Below are 22,810 nucleotides of genomic sequence, written 5' to 3'. Positions count from 1 at the left end.
GCGAAGCTTCAGCGAATTTTGTCTCTCAAAATTCATATCTTTATGGGACAATCAGTGAGAACTGGAAATTACCTTCAATTATTTCGAAAAAGCTATGGAAAAGTCAGAAAACTTCAGAGAAATTCCACTTTAAGTTCTTGATTCCTCTTAAATTTTTAGATTTTTCTTTTTCAAAAGTTTCTAGAGCTCCAAAGAGCCTTCTCTACCTTTTTTATTGAAAAGAGAAATAGTTTTATAACTACTGACATGTTGAATTATCTAGAGAGAGATTTAGATTCTTCACGAATTTATACGAATCCCCTCTCCAATTATACGTCTGTCAAACGAATCGAATTATTCATCTAAAACCTTTATTGGATTTTCTTTCCCCCTCCAGTCATTTAATTTTGTCGAAATGTTCTACTATTTTTCAAATGGTCGACCGATAGCTTTGTCCCTCCCCATGACTGATGGAGGCCCATTCTTTCTCCACTTGGCTTTTATCTGTCATAAGAACACTTTCATGTATATAAGCGCCTCGGGGCACTGGGGATTGTGGTGCTTCATGTGGGAGTATCAGGTGGTCATTCAGGAGGAGTCCGGAGTACTTCTTCAAACGGTGTGAAAACGATATCCGTTTTCAAATGATGGACACCTATTCTCCTATTGACATCAATAGTAATATTAATGATTTGTGATTGCGATGATAAATGGCTACATATGCGCATTTCAAATCCCTACTAAATTTCATCAATGGATATAAACAATATCAGTTATTTCTCACGAAGACTTCAACATTTGCGACTTCATCGGAACTACTTTGGAACTAAACAATTTCTGAAATCATTAATTCCTAGACTAGATGTGATGGAGTCGTCTAATTGATAAAATCAAGTAGGAATAAATTTCATAGAAACACTTAACGAATTTATACCACAAATTTCAAATCGACTTCTATTGAGAAATCCTGCAGACCATCTATACTTTTTTTGCAATAAGAAAGGTGAATAGAAAATATTCTATCGAAGAAATATGAATTATTCACAGATATAATCCTTTTTATTGCTGGCTGATGTCATCACGTTTAATCATCGCGAACTCACTGCTATCACCATAATCACATAATTATCGTGTGCTAGATTGAGCCAATTGGAAATGTCTTATTTTACTGTTCTCTACTGTTATCTTTTCCATTAGATTAAATTAAATCTGGAAACACTTAACATCGTAACTAAAACCCATCATTGAAATATATTCGTTATTTTCATGTAATTACTTTGATGACTTTTCTCAATTAATAATTACAGATATTTCAATCCCTTTATGCTTTAGACTTTTCAAAAATTGCTGGGAATTAACAATATTCGGTACTCAGATAAATCCACACCACCTTCGGTTTGCAATGGCGGCGTTAAAATTAAATTAACAAAAAAAGATTATTGTTTATTATTTCAATGCTGGCGAAGGATTCCAAGCAATTACGAATTCCTACGAGATCATTGGAAGCCTTGTAATCCCATGTAATCGATTAGATCTGAACATCGCCGTATCGTAAACAGGAAATTGAAATTTGAATGGCAAAACGAAATTGAATTTATCCAGAATATTTCAAGGGATAAATGACAATTTTGTTTTCAAGATTTTTCTCGTATTTTCCCCCCGTTCATTTCCATTTTCTCTTTTCAAGTCTGACCAACCCAAATTAGCGGCAACTTAATTAAATTAAACATGAGGCTGATTGGCCCGCGTCATGTGCTTTATACGAAATGCTGAATATCGCTATCAATTAAACAGGACTAATTACGGGCTAATTTGAGGTGGGATTCAGAACCAGTCTCACTTAAATTTGCGCATGTAATTCGCGATATTCGTCGAGCCTTTCAGACTCAACCGAATGAATGTCAAATTCTCAAGATAAGTTTCAATGAATTTCTCCCCGGTGTTCCCGGAATTTCACACGGAATTCCCTTTGAATGTCTTCAACGTTCGCCGATTCAAAGTGCATTCAAGGATAATTCTGGGTCAAGAGAGTATCTGTTAGTGAGTGTGTCATTAGCCGGTGAATTCCGTATCTACTCGTTCACATCGGGTTTGCATATGGCGCCAGAGATAGAATTTATGGTACATTATTCCTACTCAGACATATACATACTCACCCAACCAAGCGAACTTGTCCAGCTGGCTTCATTAACGCGAAAACTCTAGCTGAAAAAAAATCCCATTATCTAAAAATAATTCTTCATTACTGTCAACGATTTTGAAATGTTTCCCCCATAAGACAATTTTTCTAAATTCCCCATGCGTCCATCATCATGAAAAAAAGCTGGAATGAGTATAGCACATGGATCTGCACAGTTATAAGTTGAAAAACGATACGAATATTCTCTCGTTACCATTAACAAGATCGCGCATGCATAGACATCTATAAAATAAATAAACGTTGACGGGTTTTTAAGACGATGGGGTCAATAGTGATGGACAGTGTGTGGTGTGGGTAGTATGCCCTCATACCTTCAGGTATTTATCGAAAAGAAAGATCGTAAATTGAAGGAGGAAAAAAGTCATTACAGCCATCAAAATAAATAAACTCATTATAATTGCAAGAGAGGTGCAAAGAAGATAACATCATGTCGCTCATCTTGAAATAAATTGTGCCCTTGAGGCTTCAGCATTCACCAATTAGCGCGACGTCTTGATCAACGACTCGTAGTTTACACAGCATAATACATTACAAACTTATTCCCCTTGCATCCAGACTGAAAAGGATTTCGTATTATTTTCACAGGGAGTTATAAAAATCCCTCTCCTCCAGAATAGCGTGACAATATAAACATATCTTTGACAATGCCGATACAATGTAACTTTTATTTATCAGTATCCTTCGAAATTTACAACTCGTATGAATTTATAGAAAGCCTCGGTCTGGCCATAAACCTCGACTAAACCCCCCCGAGTGTATTATACGTGTGTTATATTCAGAGCTAACTCGACGAAACGATAAATTTTCTCCACAGGAGAGAGGTTACAGTGAGTCCCTGCAGACACTAAATAGATGTGCGCCTTGTCGACCATTGACATAAACGATTGAGATATGAATTCTTCAGAGTGTTTCATCAACCTCCTTCTACTGACGCTTCCAACTTCATTAACAAGGGAATCCGAACTTCGCATAAGGTGTCCCAGTGTTATATCGGTCATTGACGCAATTGAATGCTATTAACGTTGCGCGCGTCTCGAAGCGGTACGCGCATGCCCCATCGATGCGTAGAACAGGTTCATTTAGATAGTAGAGTAGGAGAGGGAGAAGACGAGAGTTTTCGTTATGGAGTTGTCTTTGGTTTCAATCCGATTGGGGGAGGTGCCATTTTGGGAAATAGTTTTTATGTTTGGTGCCATGTAATGGAGTTTAAAAAAATTGTAGATATGTTGGAATAACTAGAAATATTTTTTGAGTGGTGGATAAAGTTCAATTGCGCACATTTTGAAGAAGATAGAGTTCATGAAAATCTCGAAAGAATTGAAGAATTTTTTTTAAATAAGAAAAAAACATTTTTCAATTTAAAAATGAATGCGAAACTTATGTCGAAATTGTCAACCACGGGAAACATACATTATTTTTTAATAACATCCTCTCCCTTTCATAAACAATAGAATTTCACCTAAAAAATCTTGAGCCTTTAACTCACTCACTCATGCATTTCTCTACATTTTATGGTTAAAATCTCAGTTGAATTCTTCAGCACTCAACAAACTCGCATTTTTCATATCAAGGGTATATTGGAAATCATTAAACAATTAAAAAATTCAATAATTTGCCCAAGTTTTCCACCGACTAGAACTCACTCGGATATCATGTTTCATTTCCGCCATAACTTGGAATCGACATGAGTCATTTGAAATCTATAAATTGTACAGGAGAAAGTATAAGCGATTTAATCTTAAATTTATAGCAAATTCCTGGCATTGGTAATTCAAGTGCAACTATCCAAATAAATTTTCAACGAGTTTCTAACAGTCCCGTGATTGACGCAATTCAATGACATCAACCTTGCGCGCGCCACGAGGTGGTACGCGCATGCGTCGCCAGTGCGTGATACAGGCTCTTTAGATCGTTAACTTCATAGATCGAGCAGTGGAGGGGATGGGAGTCCTAGCGAAACCCGGGTAAGTCCTTTCCTCGGCACAAGTGGTCGGAAGACCTGTACTGTATAATGCGTGTAGTTCTGAATGTCGCGTGCTACATAAATTGGCTGGATTGCGACAGACTGAATATATGCACAGGTACGAGAGAAATACTGAGATAGGTATCTATGGGCGGCTTATAAATCAGCCAACCGATCGTCCAGATATTGATCTTTTCCTTCAATATATATCCCCCTGTACTCTGTATGCATACGTTTTATTGTATGCAACCACAACTACGGATTATCTGACTCATGTTCCTTCATGATCTCACCCACAATAATTTTCTGCACTAAAGCGTTTATTTTCCAAGCGCAAGGTATAGTGGAGTATTTCTTTTTTTATTTTTTATTTATTTTTTTTTTTTTGAAGGATTGTTTGGCCGGTTTTTTATTTAACGTCCATCTGGTTAATTCGGGTCTTTGAATTATGCAAGCTGACAGGTTGTTGACGGAGGCGTGGGGCTGAAAAAAATACGCGGAATAAAAGAATTATGAATGGGATAGGGGGAATGGAGAAATACATTTCTCAAAATAAATAAAAGTGAATGAAATGCCGGGGAGAATGAGCGAACAGTAACTCATCTGTCGTCCAGCAAATGAGTTGAAAGCTCTCCGCGGGTAATTAATTGAAGTCGCACGCATATCCACGTTCACGTGTGGGATTGTAAATTTAATGTAACATGAAAGAGAGGTGGTGGGTTTGAGTGAGGCTCGTGGTGCTACATTTTCTGCTTCTGCAGATGCTTTCTACTCGTCAACTAATACTTGGACTTGCCCTAAAAATTTACGACTAATGCCACGTGATTGTTTATTTATTATTAGGTTGAAAGAGAAGATTTATTCTTGGGAGATTCCTTCTCAAGTGTGTGATTAATAGCTTGATTTAATTGATGATTTATAGAATTATCGGTAGTCATGCCACTGGTGTTTCCGAATTATCGGATATTGTCCTGTAGTTTCATTGGGGAGGAACGAAGATGTCAAATTTGATAGAAATTTTTTCTACTCGAGAAAAATATGTGATTAAGTTTGAAAAATTGGTGGTATGTAACGGATTATTTTTCTACTCGAATTGTTTCACGTAGAGTATTGAACGTGAAAGACGTTGAAGGGTGAGGAACATGGGAGAAACTACTGGGGCATTACCCTCTGATTTTTTGTTAATTTCCGAAATAAAATTGTCTGCCAAAATTATTCTTTGAGTTCAATATGTGAATCTTCAATCAGGGAAACATGTTCAATTTTTAGAAATATTGACTCACTCCCATTATTGTTATCATGAGAACCTACAAATTATTATTCTATCAAGTAATCCACAATTAAACTGCTTTTTCATAACAAAAAATATAAGTTCATGTATACATGAACTTTTGTACTGTATATATGAAAAGTTCATCATCAGGCAGAAAAATTCTGCCTGATATCACAGTACAAAAGTTCATGTATACATGAACCTGATATCACAGTACAAAAGTTCATGTATACATGAACTTTTGTACTGTGATATCAGGCAGAATTTTTCTAGCGTTAGAAACAATCCTACAATCCTTTGAATCTGAATAATCGATCAATGTCTCATCTACAAGGTATTGCAATAGAAAGATTTCGAAATAATTTGCAGTTTGTAGTTAAATTTCTGAGAAAGTTTGAATTTCTAGAAAATTCACTCTTAAATAGTAATCTACGCGTTGATTGATAGCCCGAGACATTTGATTTTGATTAACAAAATTCGGAATTAGATGATCATTTATGAAAATCGAGCGTAGGGTCTCGAGAATTCAGATTTCAAGTATAACACGCCTTTTTAAGTTTCCATTTTCAATTAAGCGATGTAGACGAGTTTTAAAAAGACTCAGAATAATTTTATTGTTATTTTAACAGTAGACATGTGATTGGAACCCTTTTCAAGACAAAATTCCTTTGAAAATTTCAATCAATTCATGAACGTTAGGTGAAAATCATACCTTTTTGGCAAGAATGGGCGCCGTCTATCAGAATTCTAGAACATTCTAGACTTCTTAAGAACTAACTTGAAACTTTACAGAAAAACAATAGGTTTGTCAAGGCAATTCGGAAAAATTTCTCCGATTTTCTAAAAAAGCTAATCACAATCCTCAAGAACTTCCGTTAAGAAAGATAGCGAGGTTGATAATAATTTTATTGAATCGTATCATTGTTATGGAGCGTCTATTCGCAAGTGAATTGAGTAACAATCGCATTGCAAAATATAATTAGTGAATCAATTAATTTCTCAATAATTTTCTCGATCAAATGAACGTAAAAACGACAATTCGACTGAATACTCGATAATTTAACTCATTTTTCAATAACAAAATACAGGAAAATTTTCGTTTAATAAGTCTATGATTGATAAAAAAAAGTCAAAACTGTTAAATTGCAATTTAAAGGGTAATTTTCTCCGGAATGACCTTGGGATTTCATAAAATAATCATGACATTTACGATTGTCCATAAGTTCTTGATGAAAATAAAACAGGAAACCATCATGTTGCTGGAGATTTGACAGTAGAATTACAACAAGATTTGTGGAGCTGGTATGAAAAAATTGATGCATAAGCTTCAAGGAGTTTTTCTTGAATTTCAGGTAGCAGGGAGGCAGCTTTTACATACGCCATAAGCTCAGCGGGGGTAACATACGCAATAACCGCAGCTTGTAGTCGAGGAAATATCACAGCGTGCGGTTGCGAACCTGCCGTAAGGTAAGTCCAACACCCTCCGCCCTCACCACCGTTCCCACATTGTAATCCTTCAATTTCATGTAAACATTCGCGTTTTGAATTTCTTCAATTTTACTTCTTCACTCTTTCAACGTCATAACCACAGTGCATTTCTCATTATTTTCAGAACGAGAAAATCACTACCACCGAATGGGTGGGAATGGGGAGGATGCAGTGCAGATGTAACATACGGAATGAAGTAAATAAACTCTTAATTCTTATTTTAATCAGATTTTTTTCAAAATTACTATTAAGGACACTTGGATTTTCTTATGAGTTTTATGTCACTTCTACCACAACATTAAAATGTTGATACATTGTTGGTCAGACAGAGACAAATCCTAATTGAAATTAGTACAAAGGTGTATTAAAATGACATCACTACGTTACGTAAACTACGTTATTCGAATTATTGTAATCTTTATAATTCCTCAAGATGGTTGGACACAGTTCTGCTGGCATTTGTACCCAACTTTTGATACCAATAGCCCACCGTCTTTTACTACTGATATGATGTAATCTGGGTGAGCTTTACTATTTTTTTATAGTGAGCATAATCACCACAAAACAGTAATATCGTTCCGAAATTAATTAATATTGGAATCATTGAGTGCATTTACTGATAAAATCCCTTTGAAATTTTAAGACTGGTGCTAAAATTTCACTACAATGCATTAAATTTTATTCGAAAGGGGATAAAATTGATTTTTCTCCTTAATTTTTCTCGCAATTACAGACAAAAATAACTTCCACATGATAAAAGTAACTTCCCTAAACGATTATCCAATTTTGTTGTAATTTTTGTCATATTTTTCTCTCTGTGTACCATTTCACATTTTTTTAGAATATTTTTTACTCTAACAATACACAATACAACAATACAACATAATTCTTCATGAAGTACTGAACAATATGATCTTTGTCATACCGCAAAATTACTTCAAATATATTTCTCATATTTTTCATCATCTTCCCGTCTACAAGAAGTTGAGACTTCACTTCTTCGCGCCTTTTAACGGTTTTCGCCCGGAGATTTTAAGGGCGGACACCTCCTACCAGGGGGATTAATTTCTATAAATTCTACCCACTAAATTAATGAACAAATGCTGTTAAATATTAATCCTGACAATTTCACAAAGAATTTTTAACGTTAGGTTCGCGCGTAGGTTTCTCGATGCCCGGGAAGTGGAGGGCGACGCTAGAAGTCTCATGAATCTCCACAACAACAAAGCCGGAAGAAAGGTGAGTCAACCGAATATATTCAATCGCTAATAAATACTAGAATTATTGCATAACGAATAGCAATTTACATTTATTCGCCAGGAACCCCACCCAGACTCAGTGCAAATGACAAATTGATTCCCAACGATAATGTACCTCGAATTATAGAAAGTGTATGACAGTTTGATTCGGAAAGATTAGATAAGCTATCGATTTGTTGAAAGTACTTGCTGTTGAGATTTATCTTACATCCGGTTTTGCGTATATACTGAGTCAATTAGTGGTCTCAAGGCAATTTCAATGACAATTTACTGTAATTTTCTCAACAATTTTACTGGATTTCCAATTTTTCTGAAACGTTCCAATGATATTCCCCATATACGTAATAACAGGTGTAAAATTGCTATGGAATATTTCTTTGAAAATCATTCTTCTGATATAAATAGTCAATATTATGCACTAAGTGTCCATTAAAGTCATGTACATGATCTGTGGGAGTAAGTCAGAAGTATAAATTTTCTGTTGATATTTTTCTTCGAAATGAGAAGATCGTGGGGGGTCAGATTCAATGTCAAGAATGCGAAGTTTTTATTTTGTTACTATTTTATTTTATTTTGTCATTGATTGATTGGGATTTCCCTCGATTCGAATCGATCGTTATTGTACCAGTGTAACTATAAATAGAGTGTTATTGCCTATAAATCGATTGATCGATGAATAGATCAATGAAATGTGCATTAATACATCTAAACAAAAGGAGATAATCGTAAATATTTCAATTTATCTGGAAAATCTCGAATCACCATAAGGAAAAAGTGTCATAGATCACACGACGTGGCGTCAAATACAAGAACTATTTTATTTTCATGTACAATTTATTTATTTTTTATTATTCAACCGACGTTGAATTAAACAACATCTCTTATCATAGATTGTAAAGTCATTGCTGCAAACAGAATGCAAGTGCCATGGGGTATCTGGCTCATGTACTGTGAGGACATGCTGGAGAACATTACCCAGCTTTCGCCAAATTGGTGATGCACTGATGAAAAAGTATTATCGCGCGAGACCTGTGATCGCCGTGACACCACCAGCACCTCCAACGATTCAGGTAAATTAATTCTAGATGAAGAGGTTCAAGACAATTAAATTCTTGATTCAGAATTTTTTGATTAATGTGAGCCATGTGTTTGCTGATAAATGATCATTTGATTGAAAATATTTCAACTACACAAAATTAATAGTTCACGTATTTCAATTAAATCCTGAATTATAAATAATTGACAACGTCATCAAAATTCTTTTATTGAAGTGGAATAAATTATTTATTACGCCCTAGGGCCAGCGCATGTTAATTGTAGATCGGTTTGGCATAAGAGTGTTTTTTTACAATAAGTTTCTATTTTTTGAACGCAATATAACAATCATTTTTAACTTTTATTCTTCATACGAGAAACGATTCATAGAACAAGAAACTTTGTTAAAAAAGCACATTATGTAAGTACATTATTTGTAAGTAGTTATTGAGTTTTTTTAACAAGAACATAATTGGAGAACATTGAACATTAATGTGCTGCTTTTAGTGGAAGAAATAAATAAATAAATAAACGGTTCCATTTGGTTTAAATGAAATTCTTCAGTTTTAGTGCATCTGAAGAAACTTTCCAATTATGTAAATAATAAATATAATATTTTATTCAAATTATCTTGACATTGTTGGAAAGTATCCGCATTATTTTTCATGTCAAATAGCGAAACGATGATTAATTAATGTGAATTTGTCTCCATTCCTCCGATTTTCTGTACAGAATCGGTCTCCCTTGGATATACTCGTGGGCGTTGGGCTCAATTTTAAATATGCTAATACACCAGTGCATAATTTCGAATACACTGTCTTCAGACGTTTGAGTACTCTGTGTAAAAAAGGGAATTCGCTTACTCGACAATAACTCATACCAATAAATTCATAGCACGTAGTTATAAATGCACTTAAACCGGTATTTCTTCATCATGTGGATCGAAAGAAATTACTCTAGCTCAGATCCACCAACGCGATTTCTTTGTCTCTGGAGGTACTGTCATTTTCGTTTTCTTCTTTTCTTTGGTGAAATCCTGGAGTACATGAAGATGAACTCAACTGAATTAGGATGTTAAGCAGAGGCTGGGGCTGTTCCGACGGAAGACGTATTACTGTTTATATATTTCTACCAATTTCATTCCCGTAAAAATTATATCTTTCTCGTTATTTTAGACCTAAAAATTGTGGTCAAGCAAAATTTTATCGAATAGTTACGTAATTTTTCCATCATTTTTATATGAATTTTTTTACGAATAAATAGGACACGGTCACTTAAATTTTCATGCTCACTTTTTTCATTAGTAAGAGAACTTGAACGCGTTATAATGAACTCAAAAGCCGCAGCAACAGTTACAGGGGCAAATAAATCGAGTTAAAAAGAGCAAGTTAATGAACAAATGCTGGTATCACTTTAAACAAATAAACAAAATACTGGAATGCAATAGCGAGGTAAAGAGAGAATAGTCTAAAGTACTAAATCTTGATCCTAAGGAGACAACTCCTTTCTTTAAGAATGATCTCCTTCACATTTTTTTTTTTCAATTAATTCTGCTACATTACGATAATGAAATAAATTCTCACAATTTCTGAAAAATGTTTTTTTCACGTAAAAATTCTGAAAATTTCCTATTTGGTATATTCAATGATTTTCCCTTTTAGTCTAATAACGTGTAACTTCTCTCGGCCGTAGGAATCTGATTATGTGGACCAATCAGCTATCAGAGTGGTGCGAATCCTGGGGAACGATGCCAAGACTCAGGGAAACTCAGAGGATAGCTCTAGTAGTCAAACTGAGAGGGGAGGAGTGAAGAAATCGGGGAAACCCCGGAGGCCACACTTGATCCTCAAACGATTCAAGGTCAATGGGGGTCCGAGTATGAGTCAAAAGAGGATACCTAAGCGAAGTGAACTTGTATTTCTTCAGCAATCACCGAATTATTGCGAAACTGATCTGGCTCAGGGGAGTCTTGGAACCGTGGGAAGAGCATGTAATCGCACGAGTAAAGGTAACCAATGTTTTTATTTTTATAAATACTTCATAGTTATGCTGTCGCACCCTAATTGGATTCAATTCAAAATACTTAATTTAGTTTACCTTTATTTTCATCGATTTTACCGTTTGAATTTTGGTTTTCAAATTTTTTCTGTCAAAATTATTGAACTCGGATTCTAGATTTTTCTATTATGTTTTTTTTTATTGTACAGATTCAGAGAATCCAAGAGAAAACCCGCAAAATTCATACCCACTTACTCTTTTAGACGAAGATACTCAAATATTCGAGATTTATTGAATTTTTCTTGTGAAAATTTCGAAAAAATCAACGCATAAAATGAATGGAATGTTAATCAGAAATTTCCTACAATTATGAATCCTTAATCCTTAACAACGTGCGAATGTTTTTCATTATATTGTGAATAAGTGCCGAGAAACTCACATTCTTTCAATGCCGACTCACTAATTAATAATTAACAACAGTACTATTTATCTCAGGCCTGCACGTAAAAATTTCAGAAAAGTCCTTCAATCATAATGAAATCGACAATAATTGTCATTAATTGTAATTAATTAAATATTCAAGGGAAAGAGATAAAACAAAGATAGCGCAGAACAATGGAAAGTAAACAAAACATTATCAATTGGACAGTACAATCCGTCAAACGCTAATCATTTTTCGCTTTCAATATTTGTGACAAAAATACTTGAATTAATGCCGTTTTTTTTCAAACGTAGGTATAATTATCGTTCTCATCTAATTATTACTCTTTCATTACAGGAACGGATGGATGTGACCTGATGTGCTGTGGTCGTGGCTATAATACTCACCAGTACACCCGCAATTGGCAATGTCGATGTAAATTTCACTGGTGTTGTCGTGTCCACTGCGACACGTGTACAGAACGTACAGAAGAATACACGTGCAAATAAATGGAAGCAGCAGGAAGGATAACCAATGGGGAAAAAATGATTATTGAAATCGAACGAAACGAAAGACTCACAGTTATCTATATATTTTCTACGATCCCCACTGAATCACGTTGTTTCATCATTTATCATTAACCCGAATATGTACTTAAAAAATGTTGATCGAAAGAAGACTTGATAGTGATTTTCATTCAGCATTTGCGTGGGCTCGCGATTTCCTAATAATAGAAATGATTTTAAAAATGCCAGTTTATGCGCAAACGATGGATAGAAGGTATTGAAACATGACATTGTGGGCTGTACATTGCGATGATTTTCAGAAAAATCATTTACTCAGTCGATTATGTACCTATTAATGAATTATTAATATCGTAAGAGCTATTTTTTAATGAATCACTAAGTGCCCTCCTCGGAACTTTTATATACAAATATAAATTATTATTTATTCAATTCGATAAATTATCACTTGTACTTTTAAAATAAATGGGTTTTCCTCCGCCATTAATAAACAGAATTGTAAAAAAAAACAGTCAACAGATGGTCTTTGAAAACTTACTTAATTCCTTCAGAAAATTTTTGTTTGTCAATTTTTCGGATTCGTCAATAATTGGGTAAGTAGCTGAAGTGCTAGGATAAATCATTATATCTGCCAAAATTGTAAAAACAAATGGCTTTACCTCCACTGGAAAATGATTGCAAAAACTACAAGTCAATCATTGTTAAAACTTTTATTTCTCAATTTTTTGAGAGAATTCTTGTTATAAAATATTTAAAATTTCTAACAAAAAACTATATAAAATTTTTTAACATTCCAATCGGAAAATTCTACAGCCCTTTTTTCTTTATTTATTAAATTTTCAAACCTATTGCATGATTTTTTTTAATAAATAAATGTCTCTTTGCTATTGATAAAAACAATAAACAATTCCAAATCAATCTCTACAATTATATATTTTTGAATTTATTAGAAAACGAATTTCTTTTAGGACTACAATAGCTCTTCACTTTGCTTTAAGATTCTTGTATCCCCCAGTAATAAAAAAGTATCGTGAAAAAATCATTTTAAAGCGACCAATTTTCAAAACGCTTTATAATCTCATTTTTTTAGAAGAGATTTTCATTTCGAAAAATTGTATAAATCTTTCGAGTTCTACAATAGATCCTCATTCACGAGTTAGTCAGCCTTACAACAGATAATTGTGCCGTGTCTGTAATCAATTCGACTATACTGAGTACAAAAATCTTCAAAAGATTACTTTTCATAATTTGCACGTTAGGATACATATTGAATGTGGTCCATAAATCAGATCGTCCCAAGTATCTTTGTAGCCTCTAGCTTAGCTTTGTGATCCTCATCATTCTTAGCTGGAAATTCCGCAGTCATTTTCAGATATTTTATGGCTTCATCTTTTTTCTGCAATTTTAAATATGTTCTTCCCAGGAATAAAAGATTGTGGCTGTAGAACAAGGGATCGATTTTCTCTGCAGTCTCGAAGTATTGCAATGCTTCTTCATATGAAGAGGAAGGAACCGTTGAAAATATAGCAGATGCTATTTTCCTCTGATACCAGGGCATATCTGCTACAGAGAAACACCAGTTTCCCAGCATGTGGAGGATTGTAGCATCGTTTGGATTCAACTCGGCAGCTTTCTAAAGTGACGCATGACATAATATTATTATCTTTGTACATTCATTAGAGAAATTTCGTATTGAAAAAAAAAAATCGTTTGATTTTTAGGAAAAAGTGCGTCTGGAAATTCAGACGCCAGATTCAATTAAGGTTGTTGTCTCGTCACAGTCTCTATAATGTGAAAAATTACCCAAATTTCCGAACTTTCTAGCTCAAGTTCAAACGTATAATGTGAAGTAAGTGGCCTTTTAGTGGATACTTTTTGGAATAATTCGCTGTAAAAATTTGAAGATAAAGACTCTCGTATAAATATTGTACACAACAACCTTAAAAAATGGCATGAAACGTTGAAGAAAATCATATGAGATATTATACACTTCGACATAGAGTTGATACATGAATATAGAGATTTCGAATCAACTTTACTCACCAACATATGTTCTTTGCATGGTACTAAATTCGTAATCCTGGCTTTAATTCCTTCGTACTCGCTCTTGGAGTCCGAGAGAACAGCTATCCACTTGTGGACAGCCCAGTGGTTATCATCAATTTGCAGAGCTTCCGCAATGATCTCGTAGCCCTCGAGGACCATTCTCTTGGCTTCAACATCGCTGGCACTTTTCGAATGATTGAAGAGGGCTCGACTCAGTCTCCAGAGAATCTCGACATCTTTATTATCCTTCGGTGGTTATAAAAATTGACAGGGATTGACGTTATGGAATGCACAGAGAAGAAATATTATTTTGCATATCATATTCCTTTCGTACAACCAAATACCCGAATGTTCTACTCAAAAACAAGATTTAAAGTCTTATCAAAATACTTTGTCATGAAATATTGTCACTAGATAAAAACTCTAGAAGAAAACGATGAAGGAAGAAAGTTTTAATCAAACATACTCGGTACTTTATGAGTAAATCATAAATCTTCTGGTATTCCCCACTTTCAAAAAGAGCGTCAGCCTTGGCGAGAAGGACTTTCTTTGTCGTCACGGATTCCTTACTGTCGTCCTTTTTTGCTGATCCAAAGAATGCGAGTGATATCGCCGGAACTGACAATAAACTCCTTTGCCGCCAATGTTTATGAAACTGTTTGAATCAGACAAGCGGTAAATTATTCAGACAAAAGAACAAATTCCATCATTAGATCTAATAATTTCCTATCGGATGGGATTAGACGCTTAACGAAAATTTAAAGATATCGAAAGATTTTTGTCATATCTTAAATGAATTTAAAAAAAAATCTAAAACCGTCAAAATCAAAGTAGAAACATAAATATTGCCAAAAAAGTAACCCCGAGGCGAAAAGCCTAGTTTATAGGCCGATCACTGAAAAAATATGATTATAGAGTTGCTGATATATTTCTCTATATATAATTGATTGTGATATCTGTGTGAACTTCAACTTCACTGACATGTCCATTATTCACTTTTTACGAACGTCATAATGTAGAATTTTATACAAAACACGTGTGCTTTTCTGCCTCGTGAAATTATAAAACATCAAAACTCGCTCATGTCACAAAAATTTTTATCGCTCTAGTTGGAGGATGAACTATTACATTACGACGACAGTAGCGGCACGTACCAGCGTGCGTAATTCACCAATTACCGTACACAGTGATGTAAAATACTATTTCAACACACCTGCAGGAAAAAGTTGTATTTAGCTCTCTGAAGAGCAGGAAGAAATCGAGCATTTTCTGTCCCGGGATGGAAAGTGGCTCCCAGGGGCGCAAAGTCATGACTTTCCACTCCAGGGTGGGAAGTGCTCGCTTTCCTTCTGTTCCACATATAGCCAAGTACGACCTTCCCATCCAGATATGTGCAAATATCCTATTTTGTACACGTTCCTATCAAATGCAAGAAATACCTTTGCGGCCACATTCATAACTTGAAGTGTCAACGTTCTCTGTGAAATTCGGTAAAGCCCCAACACACGCAAAAATCGTTGAATCGCCATAATGGAAAAGTTTGAAGCTATCGTACTCTAATTATTGATTAAGAATGACAATCGATATTCAATTGACAGGATGCGTCGACCCTTGCTCCCAGAAACAATAATTCAAGTGAATGAAAAATAATTCACAGATATTTTCTGAACTTTTTGTCTCACAACTGCCCAGGTTTGTTGACTATTCATTGACCGAAAACCATTAACATTGGAATTTCATATTATTTTAATTGTTATGGCTCCACTTGAGTCCCCCGGGACTCTTAATGACACGATCAGACGCCCTATCAAACGTCAGCTGTTGAACTTTACACCGCACGATGACACAGTTTATCAACAAGTTTTTTTGTTACCTGCTAGAACATAAGGGTTAGTTCTCATCAGTTGCGATTGTAAACACCACCGGGTCGAACATAACCTCAACACGAATATTGGGAATGAGCCGCACGAACAGGGACATAATGATAACCTCGCTCTAACGTTATTATCATTTCGAGAATTATCATTTAATAATTAACATAGGTCATTGCAAATGGGTTGGAAAATACCAAAGCCCTTTTATTGGGCCAGTGGACTGGCGACATGCATCGGAGGTATTTGCATAATAAAGTGAGTAATAATCAATTCAATTTTTTTTTATGTTACATTTCTATTTTTTCACACCTCATCATATTTTAGCCATGAGCAATAGTGTCATCTCATTTTATTTAATGATTTTTTAAATTTCTTTAAAGTGTCATCAGCTACGAAGGAGTTTTCTTTCATGTATACGTTTTTATGAAAATCAGATATATATTTCATTTACCATTGTTCTTGATTCATATCTCATTATATTAGTTGGTATATATTTATTAATTCAAGTATTGTTAATATTTTTTCGTAATTTTTGCATTACGTACTTTCGCTGATTCATCTGTTAATATGACACCAATCAACATAGGACACTTTGTTCTCATGTGCAAAAATTTATCAAAATTTTTCTGATCAATCAGCTCCTGAAGAGAAAAAACATAGAAAAGCAATTTTTTACTTTGTGATTAAATGCTCTCGTTAATAAAGAAAATGAAGAACACATACTTTAGTAATTAGCCCAAATATGTGAAATAATGCATTAGTCCCTGGTCTGTACAGCTTCACCATCGTACAACCTTAATAACCATTGAATTAATGCTTGTAGAGACATGTTTGGGGAGAAAGAATATGCAGGAGACGAAAATATGACAGATAAAATTGTGATAGTGACAGGTGCCAACACAGGAATTGGAAAGGCAGTGGCACAGGGGATGGCTAAGCGAGGGGCTAAAGTTATTATGGCGTGTCGAGATTTACCCAAGTGCGAACAGGTCAGTTTTTATGGTAGACATAATGATTGATACTAATAATTAATGTAAATAAAATCCATTTTAATCTTTGTAATCCTTAGGCACGTGAAGAGATCGTTTTAGAAACCAGAAATAAATATGTGTACTGCAGACCTTGCGATCTAGCTGTGCAAAAGAGCATTCGTGAATTCGTTAAAAATTTCAGAAAAGGTAAAGGCCTGAAAACTGCATGACTCCCATACGAAACAGAGAAGAAAAAATTAATATATTGATCTTCAAGACTGATTCAGGTGGATAGTTTTCTTGGGTTGTCTGGGTCTAAATGAGCTTCAGATTTAATACTCGCCAATATTTACGAATGATTTTGGGTATTTCAGGATCTGTTGCGATGAACCTCGCACTTGAGATTGTACTGCGTAAAATATTTAGGCAGCAATTGTTTAAATTTTGATGGTGAATAGTTCAAATAAGCAGTTGCGAAAAGCTCACTTTGCGTTTGAGATTGTCCCCTCTGAACTTGAGATAGAAATTTTTTATATTTGGGTAATTTTTTATCTCGATAGTTTTTCAAATAAAAACTCTTTGGTGAAGGAGCCGCATCATTGACGCTTGTAACGTGACCAACGACGTTCGTATCTTCAGAGTCACCAATGGAGCATTAAAACAGTTTTATAATTTTACAGAACACAATAAACTTCACATTTTAATCAATAATGCTGGAGTGATGAGATGTCCGAAGAGTCTCACTGCAGATGGAATCGAAATGCAATTGGGAGTCAACCATATGGGACACTTCCTATTAACGAATTTATTGTTAGATACCCTGAAATCATCGGCTCCTGCTAGAGTAGTTAACGTATCTAGCGTCGCCCACTCTAGAGGAACAATCAATGTGAATGATCTTAACAGCAATGAGAACTATGATTCTGCAGCTGCTTATGCGCAGAGTAAACTGGCAAATATTTTATTCACGAAGGAGCTTGCGAAGAAATTAAAAGGTTTGTTCTAGAAATTGAAAGTAAATGTATCCCACAAAATTATAGATGAAGAAATATTTTGATTCAGTTTTGAGAAGGAAGTTATTTGTTAGCAAATTGTTGCAACGCACTCTGATAAAAAATCCTGTTGAATACTGTGCAAAAAGGAGGTTTTATCTTAAGCGATTACCTCATTCTCCTTGGGCTTCTGCTGTAAACGTCCCACAAGTCAAAAACTACTTTTCTGTACTCGTTGAAAAAGACGCTATTCCGCACTGGTTGAGACATATAATATTTTGACCCTTGAATATATAAAGTAGTACTGATATAAATATTCTTCATTTGTAAATTTTCTCCAGGAACCGGGGTAACAGTTAATGCAGTTCATCCAGGAATCGTTGACACTGAATTAATGCGCCACATGTCCTTCACCAAGAGTTTCTTCGCTGGAATAACTATAAAACCTTTTTTTACGCTGCTTCTAAAAAGTCCGAAACAGGGAGCACGAACAGTTTTGTACGCAGCACTGAACCCATCATTAGATGATGTTACAGGAGCATATTTCAGGTAACGCACTAAAAAAACTAATTTGGTGGAAAACAAGTTTTATTTGTCATACAACGATTGTGCATCGAGCTAGATTATTGATTTTTTTGCAGTAGTTTTCATGATTATATGATAATCGATAGAATAATTGACCTTTTCATCAATGAAAATTGGTCGTTCTGTAACGAATTCTGGTGGAACTTATAAACTTTTCTATCATTATGATTAGTCAGCGCCGTCGAGTCAAATTATTACCCAATGAAGAAGGATGTCGCAAATATAAAGGATAACCCTCACTTTTTTTCACTTAATAACATGATTTATTAATTAAAAGTTACTATGTTCGAAGACAAGTCCATAATACGATATGTTAAACGCTTCAATACATAATGACACTCCAATTTAGTAGAATAAGTCATTTTGTTGAAAAATGTTACAATCTTATATTCAATTTGACTTTTTCAGTAATTGTCAACAAATAGAAGAATCTGAAAATGCAAAAGATGAAAAGATGGCAGATTGGTTGTGGCAGACCAGTGCAAAATGGACGAAGCTCAATACGAACTAGTGAACAAATTGTATTTACTAAAGTTGAAAACTTTATCGCGTGTTGTCATTTTAAATAAACATTGAATTTTCATTTCTTCTTTGTCAATTTTTTCTATCGGCCGATTTACTCCGGTTCAGGCGAATCCACCTTCGTCCATCGTTTTATCAGTTCCATTGATTTCTTATATAACTTCTCAGCAATGGTATCGTCTAGAGCGTAAGCGGATGGATTTGTTATCTCACATTCGCTGGAAAAGAATTTGAGTTGATTGAAACATTCAAAGTAGTAGGAAAGGGAGTGATTAACTATTTCAAATTGTGGACTATTTCACATTGAAATGGAATTGATCATTTGTTTACCTGAGGTACTTCCCGGATTTCTCACCCAGTGAATTCGAAACAGCGGCGTAAACAGCCGTTTGAGATCCTTCCGCAGGGCTCTTCATCAGTAACCACATCCATGGCTGCATAATTAATTTAAGTAAACGAGCCTGGTTTATTGGCGAACTCCGCATGTGCCGTGTTCCCCGGACTAATCCAGGGTTTACAGCATTTATAGTTACGTTCGTCCCTGTAACATATTTTTTAAGAATCGAGCTATCGCATAGAAAGCAATGTACATAGACGATCCACATCCAGATCAATAAATGAAATGAAATTTCTCTGGATAATACGGAATATCGATTGTATTGCAAGAACAACATTTCTGTTTCGAAGCTTTTGATTATATTTTATCCTTTCGTATAATCGAAATATTTGATCCAAATAAATGTTTTATTTATAGCAAAACAAATTTGTTTCCTTGAAGTCTTTTTTTGCAGAGAAAACTTGTCATCTCCGGACTTCTTCAAATTTTGAGCTCTAAAATCCATTTTTATGAGATTTTTCGAGGGACTATTTTTTTTTTTTCGTTTAAATGAAAGTTGTTTTAAGATATCTCCTTCTCTGGTGGGATAATTTGATGCGATTTTTGAAAATGTTTACCTTTAAGTAACTGACTCATATGCCTTGCCATCATAATCATTGCCAACTTGCTCTGTCCAAACGCCTCACCAGCACTGAATTTCTCCTCTAGATTCAAGTCATCAAAATGAATTTGGCTCGTTGAATGAGCCTGAGCAGAAATATTGATGATTCGTCCTTGTTCAGCCGCTTTTATTTTAGGCAGAAGTAATTGAGTCAGCAAGAAATGTCCTGAAATAATTAATTTGATCGTCAACTCTACTCTTTTCTCGATAATGATAGGAATTATTCCTCTTTGAGACATTTACCTAAGTAATTAGTTACGAAATGCAATTCGTATCCCTCGTCAGTCTTTTCGTAAGGATGGAAGACAATTCCAGCATTATTAATGAGAATATCCACTTCATTGATTTCTGAAATAAAACCCAAGAAAAATGATTTTCGTATTGAACTAGTATATTTTTGCTTCCGAGTGGTGGACGTTTAGTATTTCAGTGGTAAAGGCCGTTTTACGTTCCATATGAAAATTGAGTGTTCATGGCGTGTGAAAAAGTAACTTTTTAAACTTAGCTTGTCTAAAAAAAATCTGTTTCCCGCTCATTAAAATGAAAACTGTTCTTCGAGATTGTTAAGAAAAATTCTTTTTCCCCGTGGGCTCGTGATATATACTATTTACTCCTTATACTATTGCATGACATACGTTATTAGCCTACATACTTTTTTTATTGAACGAAAATGCTAAATTATGTTTAACGTTTGATTAAAAAACGAGATTTTTACCCAATTTTTCAGCAAATTCTCGCACACTCTTCAATGACGATAGATCGATTTTTCTCACATCAGCTTTAGCGTCTGAAATCATTCGAATTTTCTCAGCAACTGCTTCGCCCAATTTCTCATCCCTGACGGCTAGGATAATGTGTCCACCTCGTCTCGCTAATTCAATAGCGATTTCTGTTCCCATTCCACTGGAGGCCCCAGTAATCACTACAGTTTTACCGTCGATTCTTTCCTCAGTTGGACACTTCTGCCCCGCCATGTAGTTTCTAAAAGTCCAATCACTTTATTTACATGAAAAGCATGAAAAAATCTACAAGTCCCTGAAGTTTATCGGGCCTAAGGGGTTCTAGAGCTTTCCAGAGATTTAGGTACTTATAAGGATTCGATAAAAAGGAAATTTCAAGCTGTTGACGAAGAGTTTCGTCACATAAAAAGGGGTAAAATAGGACGGAAAGCGCTCCCAAATGTTTCTCATAAGTATTTATCATTAAAAAAATAGAATTATCTCTTACCTCACAGCAGTTATGACTCCTAATATCAAACCGATGACATAAGGCCACCACGAGTCCATCAGTGGGCCAAACTCCTCCATAACTTTGTGAAATTCTTGAATCGACATGTTTGGCAGCTCTAATTCGAGTTTTAAATTTAGTTTTAAGGCTTCACTGAATGCTTTTCTCGAGTAAAAGCGCAGAGCTTGAATGAAACTCCGGTCCGATGGACGATGTAGGAATGATTTTGTTGAGGGGAACTACCATTAAGTGGTTTTGATTGACGATGGGTTTGGAAGTAGGGGTCCGGATGCGATGGCTGTCAACGACACCGATGCTCGTTACCTAGAAACTGGCGTATTCTTTTCTTTTCATTAATCTTTTCTATTTGATTTCACTTCATGCCGCTCCTTCATGGACGGAGAATCGTTCGAAATTTGGCATATTTTGAATAAATTTGGGATGCGAAACCGATAGAGAGAAATTAAATAGAAATCTAGTGTCGGCAGATAAAATTTTATCGAGGAAAACTCGATTGCTTCGATACATTTGTAGGAAAATTATCATTTCTATGAGAAGATTGATCTACTTTAAGTAATCAAAATTTTATTCTTTTTTCTTAGTCAATTTTTTTCTCTTTGTCGATAAGATGAAGGATAAAAATTTACAATTAAGACATTCAAGCTTAAGAAGTTCGATCGCAAAAATTCCAATAGAATGAATTACATAGAAATATTGAATTAAATTAAATGTCTTTGCAATTAAAAAAATTGAAGCCTAAAAAATCTATATGATATTTATATTTGTAATTATTATATTGGATTTAATTAAAATTGAATTTTGACGTTGAATAGTTTCTGTTGAATATTTTAACAGACTCGGCCCAAAATTGATAGAAAATCCGGTAAAAATTCAGTAGAAATTCCAGCAAATTTGTGTTGTTGTTTGTTGTTGTTTGTTTTTGATTAGCTTTTTCATCCATAATTGTTCCATAATTCATGGTTCTTTCAGAAGCATTAAAACATGGACATTTATTTCTTGAGATAAATATGAAATTTTTTAAATAACTTTGTTGCGTCATCTTTTCTTTTTATTCATCTCCCCTATTTGAATCTACTTCATTCCAATTTATAGGTGATTACATTTCGCAATTTCAAATATTTTAAATCCAATATAAGAATTACCAATACAAATATCGTACAGATTTTTTACACTTTAATTTTTTAAATTGCAAAAACATGCGTCTAGTATATACAGCCTGAATTATATACAAAATTATATATGAGATCAGCCTGAAAGAATAACAAAAATTCCCTCTAATGTTAACAGAATCATAATAAAATATTCTAGCCAGTTAACTATGTTATTTTCTTAATTTTTTCTCACATGTTCTACTTTTCTGACATTCGTAATTCGGCAGAGCAAAAGGCGCGAATTGCAAGTGAATTAGAAATTCGCCTTTACGACGCATTTTGC

The 22,810-nt window shown here is 34.6% G+C and overlaps 4 protein-coding genes across 13 annotated transcripts in view; 2 read left to right on the top strand and 2 right to left on the bottom strand.

Annotated features, from left to right (window-relative positions):
- Positions 1-12,656, top strand: part of LOC135169729 (protein Wnt-2) — a 75,801-nt gene extending 63,145 nt beyond the window's left edge. For 8 of the 9 annotated variants that reach the window (XM_064134977.1, XM_064134975.1, XM_064134978.1 and 5 more), the window contains 6 exons: positions 6,768-6,882; positions 7,028-7,099; positions 8,055-8,142; positions 9,053-9,232; positions 10,890-11,205; positions 11,974-12,656. In XM_064134977.1, coding sequence (XP_063991047.1) covers positions 6,768-6,882; positions 7,028-7,099; positions 8,055-8,142; positions 9,053-9,232; positions 10,890-11,205; positions 11,974-12,125 — 923 coding nt within the window. In that variant the 3' untranslated portion in view covers positions 12,126-12,656. The remainder of the gene's footprint in view (positions 1-6,767; positions 6,883-7,027; positions 7,100-8,054; positions 8,143-9,052; positions 9,233-10,889; positions 11,206-11,973) is intronic. The other variant, XM_064134973.1, reaches the window with a different exon arrangement.
- A 179-nt stretch (positions 12,657-12,835) lies between these two features.
- Positions 12,836-16,044, bottom strand: LOC135169732 (regulator of microtubule dynamics protein 1-like). The gene is made up of 4 exons (XM_064134986.1): positions 15,626-16,044; positions 14,653-14,841; positions 14,184-14,432; positions 12,836-13,773 (listed from the first exon to the last, which is right to left on the bottom strand). The coding sequence occupies exons 1-4, from the start codon at positions 15,713-15,715 to the stop codon at positions 13,426-13,428; spliced, it is 876 nt and encodes a 291-aa protein (XP_063991056.1). The 5' UTR covers positions 15,716-16,044; the 3' UTR covers positions 12,836-13,425.
- Positions 16,045-16,084: 40 nt separating this feature from the next.
- On the top strand, positions 16,085-19,191 carry LOC135169731 (retinol dehydrogenase 13-like). The gene is made up of 6 exons (XM_064134985.1): positions 16,085-16,315; positions 16,884-17,049; positions 17,130-17,238; positions 17,712-18,026; positions 18,365-18,572; positions 19,017-19,191. The coding sequence occupies exons 1-6, from the start codon at positions 16,239-16,241 to the stop codon at positions 19,117-19,119; spliced, it is 978 nt and encodes a 325-aa protein (XP_063991055.1). The 5' UTR covers positions 16,085-16,238; the 3' UTR covers positions 19,120-19,191.
- Positions 19,192-19,209: 18 nt separating this feature from the next.
- On the bottom strand, positions 19,210-22,805 carry LOC135169730 (retinol dehydrogenase 13-like). 2 transcript variants are annotated; one of them, XM_064134982.1, is made up of 6 exons: positions 21,356-22,805; positions 20,844-21,124; positions 20,372-20,476; positions 20,085-20,294; positions 19,461-19,671; positions 19,210-19,348 (listed from the first exon to the last, which is right to left on the bottom strand). In XM_064134982.1, the coding sequence occupies exons 1-6, from the start codon at positions 21,460-21,462 to the stop codon at positions 19,225-19,227; spliced, it is 1,038 nt and encodes a 345-aa protein (XP_063991052.1). In that variant the 5' UTR covers positions 21,463-22,805; the 3' UTR covers positions 19,210-19,224. The 2 variants fall into 2 exon arrangements, with proteins under 2 accessions (XP_063991052.1, XP_063991053.1); XM_064134983.1 differs by having other exon boundaries at positions 20,844-21,109.
- Positions 22,806-22,810: the final 5 nt, after the last annotated feature.

The sequence above is a fragment of the Diachasmimorpha longicaudata genome, chromosome 15, assembly GCF_034640455.1.
Source record: "Diachasmimorpha longicaudata isolate KC_UGA_2023 chromosome 15, iyDiaLong2, whole genome shotgun sequence".
NCBI classification, from domain to species: domain Eukaryota; kingdom Metazoa; phylum Arthropoda; class Insecta; order Hymenoptera; family Braconidae; genus Diachasmimorpha; species Diachasmimorpha longicaudata.
This window is presented reverse-complemented; position numbering and strand designations above follow the sequence as displayed.